The following is a 6,000-nucleotide window of genomic DNA, read 5'->3' on the forward strand; positions in this document are numbered from 1 at the left end:
TCTCAGTTATTAGCTCTGATACTCAGGACAGCCCTGTAGGGAAGGTGTTGTGTGCTCATATCCATTGTCTGGCAAGGAGACTGCAGCTCAGGGAGAGGAGGATTTGTCCAGGGTCACACAGCTAATAAGTAGTAAAGCCAGCATTCAAGCTGCCTGTATTATTGTTATTTATTGTTGCATGAACTGTTACCTTAAAACAGTGGCTTAAAACAACAATAATCATTTATTATATCATGGTTTCTTTGGGTTAGGAACTCAGACAGGAGACAGTGGGAAGCTACCTGGAAGATTTGAAGGCTGGGGGCTGGAGTCATCTGAAGGGTGTAAAGTGGGTGTGGGCTGTCAGCAGGAACCCCTACACATGGCCTTTCCGTGTGGGCTAGGATTCCTGATGACATGGTGACTGGGTTCCAAAGGTGAGTGTCCTGAGAGAGAGATGGAAAGAGAGAGCCAGCTATGTTGAAGCTGTATCTTTTTTGTGACGTAAACTTGGAAGTCACATAGCATCACTTCTGCCGTATCCCATGCGTCCGGGCAGACGAGGCCTTGCCCAGATTCAAGGGGAGCAAACATACTCCCCACCTCTTGGTGAGATGAGCATCAGTCACGTTGTAAAAAGAGCACAAAAAGGGATGGGATAAATATGCTGTTGCAGACTTCTTTGGAAAGCGATCCACTGCATCTGGTCTGCGGACTCCAAAGCAAGTGTTCACTCCACCTCGCACACCGTCTACCCTCCCAAGCTGATCACTCAGTCCTGTCTATTTGCGGCCTTTCAGCTTCTGATCAGGCCTTTGGTTCTTTCTGGATGCCTGGGGGCCAGCAACAGTCCCACACCTAGCCCTTTCTGCCAATTGTGGTTCCTCGCCTCGTCCTCTGTAATTTTAGCCACTCTGGACAGGCACCTGTTTGTTTATTCACTCAGGCTTTTGAAGCAGGGAATTCTGTTCCTTTGCACTTCACGGTCCATGAACTTAAGGGGAATCAGAGGTTGGGCTTCATCAGATGATGGCTTCCCACCCCTTGCCCCCCCGAACAGAGGTGATATTCAAAATACTTCACCAATATGGCAACCACTTATATGACCCCCTGGAGCAAGGAAGGAAACACTGGAGACTCTCACAGAAGATGAGCCCCAGCACCAGTGGGCATTGTGGTGTAACACATTCAGGTCTACGTGGGCCAGGGGCTGTGCTGGGGACTGATACACGGGAGGGAGGGAGACCTATGCGGGAGTAACAGGCAGTGTGCGGTGTGCCCCCTCCAGGTGTGTGTAGAGGGGTGGAGGGGAGGAAAAATAATCTTTTTCCTCTACTCATCTTAGATTCTCCAGCTGAGGCCCTGTAAATTAGATGGGAAAAAAACAGATGAACAAGAGAAAAACAAGTTTATTAACATGTGCATTGCTCATATACATGGGGGCACCCAGTGATGAGGAATCCAGGAGTGGTTAGAACTGGGGCTTATATCCCATCTTAGGCTAAACAAAGGAAAAGGAGTTTGGGCTTCTGCCTGGGGGAGGCAGGTTATGGGAAGATGATCAGGAAAAGTGTAAACAAGTGTTGTTTAGTAAGGTTTGTTTTGCAGATTTAAGTCTATGCCTTCTCCTTTGATAAAAATTGTTGAGTCCTTCTCTTCCTGGTACAGGAGAGGGATGCACCTTTATAAATGTAAATTTCCTTTACAAATGGAAAACTTTTGTCCTGTTTTTAGAGCTTTTCCTGCACCTGCTGGTTCTGAATGGCCTTTAGCTCAAAAGAATTCATATGCCAAAGAGGCCTATTTTGGAGTGGTATATTCTGGTACCCTTCAAGGTTGAGTGATTAATTCTACCAAGGGGAAACCAGGAAGGCTGGCTTCACTGGGGGCTGGAAGGATGCAACAGGAGCTGGGCCCTATGCACCAGTACCTATTCACGATTCGATGAGACCTTCAGATGTGAACTGGTGACCGTACTTGAATAGGCAACTGAAACCCTGAGGTTCTTGAATAATGTCCATTAAATGCTTTCAACTCAGATGATGTATTGTATTAGGTGGATAGGTAAGTGGCTGCCCTCATGGGCCCTAAATCTTATAGTCTTACAGTGTCTGTAAGAGATCCCTTTTTCCAGTTCTATCCAATTCAGTAGCTTCTATATATTTCTAAAATAATCTGTACCTTCCCCCTTAATCATTTCTCTCCTTGGCGTAACTGCTTCCCCCACATCTTCCCATCTTAATGCACAACATGCTTTAACTCTTTCCATACAGTAAAGCAGCAAACATTTCATATTAATTTTGTTCCCTTTGCTGTCATTCACACCTCTAGGAAGAATTCTCGGATCCCCACACACCCAAGCCCTTCTACACTTCATTCTTTTTGTATCCCTTTGGCCTCCAATTTGCCCCCAACTCAATTGTGTAACGGTTACTTATGCTGGAAATATGCCTCTGGCCACCTCTATCCTTGGACACATTGTGGGTTGTGATTGAGTAAATTTATTTTGGATTTTCTCCTGGAGTATCCAATAGATAACTGTCCACACAGAGTTAATTCAGAATAAGATGTTGATTCTAAAGCCTGTGTTAAACCATTTATTCTACAAATCAGATTTCATTAAAACAGATTCTTTTAGACTGCTTTGTTTAATTCTGGGCTGTATTTTGCCTAGAGAGGACTTTACCATACATGAACATTAGGGCCTCTGGGCAGAGAGAGCTGATAAACAGGCAACAACAGTAGAGGTTTCCAGGTGCCGGTGAGAGAAAGGATTGAGGTGGTCATGAGAAAAAAAATTACGTAAGTGATCTGAAAAGTGGAATTAAGATTAACATTACTTGTAGGGCTGAGAATAGAATTATTAAATATAAAATGAGGGATCTACATTAAGATTAGGACACAGTTTAATAATGAGGCCGAGGAGACAATAAAATTAGTACACGGATGGTTCAAATGAAGATCAGGACTAAAATAGGGTTAATGCTGCTGTTCTGCGCTGATGCCAGGGTAAATGTTGAGTCCAAGTCCTTTTGTGTTGGAACTAGAATAAAGCTGGGATTTTCCTTTTTCTTATTTTATCAGCATGTACCTAAAGAGAATTTGATATTTTTGCCATTGCCATGGAAAATCTGGGAAACAGCATCTGTGTGATTAGGTGCCTCCAGAGCCCTTTACATAGTCTTTGGAGAGATTGATTCATTCACTCATTCATTGATTTATAGAATTAAATGGTTGCCAATTTTCTGCAATATTCTGGTCCTTGCCTTCTGAGACTCTGAAATCTAGTGGGGGAACTAAGCCAGGAACACACATGAGCAGCTGTAAAAAAACTTCTTCCGAGCGGGCTATTGTTTCTTGTTCCCATGGGATGCTGTGAGGCACTTGATAAGCTCTTATTCCAGGGATGCAAACCTCCAGCTGGGGGATTGAGTTAGATGTATTCCTAGATTCGGATGATTTCCTCAAAGTTCACTGAGAGATTGAGGCTTCTCACCTGGGCTGGGGAGGCACTGTTTGTACCAAAAGGCAGGGTAAGAGCATAGAGACTCGAGCCAGCCCTCTTGGGTCCAAATCTCTGACTTTTTTTTTTGGTGAGGAAGATTCACCTTGAACTAACATCTGTGCCAATCTTCCTCTGTTTTGTATGTGGGTCACCGCCACAGCATGGCTTGATGAATGGTGTAGGTCTGCACCCGGGATCCAAACCTGTGAACCCGGGCTGCCAAAGGAGAGCGTGCTGAACTTAACCACTATGCTACCGGGCTGGCCCCAAAATCTCTGACATGTTTAAGCTGCTACTTAAACTATGTGCCTTGGTTTCTGTATCTGAAAAAGGATAATAATATCTGTTCATAGTGGTGTTATAGGGATTAAATGAGTCAATATGTGTAAATTACTTTAATTGGTACCTGGAATATCATAATCACTATATAAATACTTAATAATATCAATTTAATAATTATTATCTTTCTGAGCAGAGTACAGGACTAATGACCTTTAGAGAGGTCTTAGGTCAGGAGTCTGGGGTGCCAGATTAGCAATCCCACATTTTGCCAGTAGATGCCAACAAAGGCTGCATTGTCAAAATTGTCCTGACAGCCGAAATGTTAAGATGTTCCGCTCTGAGCTGTTTGTTTGCCTGTGATTTGTGGGCACTGTAAAACAAGAAATACTAGGACCAAAGAAGTTAAGCTTTCTCCCTGAGGCTCTTTTGTGGCTTCAAGCCTGAGGATGCTGGGATATTTGATTACAGTATGAAAGCAACAGCCTATATTTGAGAGATTGTCTGACTGGAAGTCCTGGGGCCTGGATTTTAGTTTTAATACTGTGGGTTCTTGTGTGAGTTTCTGAACCTACCTGAGTTTCAGCTTCCCATCTCCCTTGCTGTCATTTGGGGGACAATTTGCTGTCATTCGGGGAATGAGAATGCAAAACGGACACATAAGGAAGTGGAAAAAAACTTGAGGGAGAAGCAAAGAAGATATGGTAGGAATTGGAAACGGAGGTGAAGAAATAATGATGTATGACCAGGGAGATGAGTTAAAAAAGGAAAGGATAAAATTAGGGACATCAAAGAGGCAAAGACTGTTAATAATAAAACAGAGAAAAGAGAAAATATTAAATTTGATTTGTATAATGTTTCACATGGAGATACGTGCCTCCCCTCACCACATTTTCAGTTTCTGTCTCTTACACATGCACACACTCACACATATGCACACACGTGGCTATTATCCATTACTGTGGCATGATGGACATGAGGAGGGCAGGGGTGTGGGGAACACAAACGTCCTGACAAAAGCATGAAGAATCTCCTCTCAATTTGAAAGCATATCAAGCAGCTGTCCCTCAGCTCTCCCTGGAGTCCCCATCCTTCCCCAGAAACCTCCTGAATGCCCTCTTTACCTCCTTGTTCCTCAGGGTGTATATGAGAGAGTTAAGTGAAAGAGTGCCCACTGCGTAGAAGAGACCAAAGAACTTTCCCCTCTTCTGGGCATGGGGACTTTTGGGCTGGAGGTAGGCAGCAATGACTGAGCTGTAGAAGAGGGTGACCACAATGAGATGGGAGGAGCAGGTCCCAAAAGCCTTTCTCCATGCTATGGCAGAGTTAATCCTCAGCACTGCCCTGGCAATGGCACCATAAGAAACAAGGATGAGGCTGAGGGGCACAACTAAGATGAAGACACTGGTGACAGTCATCTGGATCTCATTGTAGCTGGTGTCCCCACAGGAAAGTCTAATTAGAGCTGGGACCTCACACACAAAATCATCTACCTGCCGGTGGGGGCAGAAGGGCAGGCGGAGGGTGGGTGGTATCTGGACTACTGACTCCACCAACCCAATGACCCAGGCCACAGCCGCCAGCTGCCAGCACAGGCGGGGGTGGATGATGGTGGCATAGTGGAGAGGCTGACAGACAGCCACGTAGTGGTCAAAGGCCATCATTGTCAGGAGGATGCACTCAGTGGTCCCCAGGAACAGGAAGATGAAGAGCTGGACAGAGCAGCCACGGAAGCTGATGGTCTTCTTTGGGCCTCACAGGTTGACCAGCATCTGGGGGACACAACTTGTGGTGAAGCAGAGGTCCAGGAAGGAGAGGTTGGAGAGGAAAAAGTACATAGGAGAGTGGAGCCTGGGGTCCAGCACAGACAGCAGGATGATGAGTGTGTTGCCCACCAGAGTCAGGAGGTAGGAAGTTAGGACAACCACGAAGAGGATTCTTTCAAGCCCTGGGTATTCAAAGAAGCCCAGAAGGAGGAAGCCCACTGGGGAGCTTTGGTTGACCATGGCCTGTTCCTGTCCAGACCCAGAGGGATGAGAGCTGTCAGAGCAGTGTGTTCCAACCTGTCTTAGCAAAACTCACCCTGGAGCCGGCCCGGTGGCGTAGTGGTTGGGTTCGTGTGCTCCACTTCCGCAGCCCTGGGATTGCGGGTTTGGATCCCAGGTGTGGACCTATGCACCGCTCATCAAGCCATGCTGTGGCGGCATCCCACACACAAAATAGAAGAAGATGGGCAC

General features: G+C 45.8%; 1 protein-coding gene across 1 annotated transcript; it reads right to left on the reverse strand.

Moving 5' to 3' along the window:
* Nucleotides 1-4,830: 4,830 nt before the first annotated feature.
* On the reverse strand, nt 4,831-5,769 carry LOC131413460 (olfactory receptor 2H1-like). Its single transcript, XM_058553992.1, is given in 1 exon segment — nt 4,831-5,769. A coding segment is annotated over 1 exon segment (939 nt).
* Nucleotides 5,770-6,000: the final 231 nt, after the last annotated feature.

Source organism: Diceros bicornis, chromosome 14 (assembly GCF_020826845.1).
Source record: "Diceros bicornis minor isolate mBicDic1 chromosome 14, mDicBic1.mat.cur, whole genome shotgun sequence".
NCBI lineage: Eukaryota > Metazoa > Chordata > Mammalia > Perissodactyla > Rhinocerotidae > Diceros > Diceros bicornis.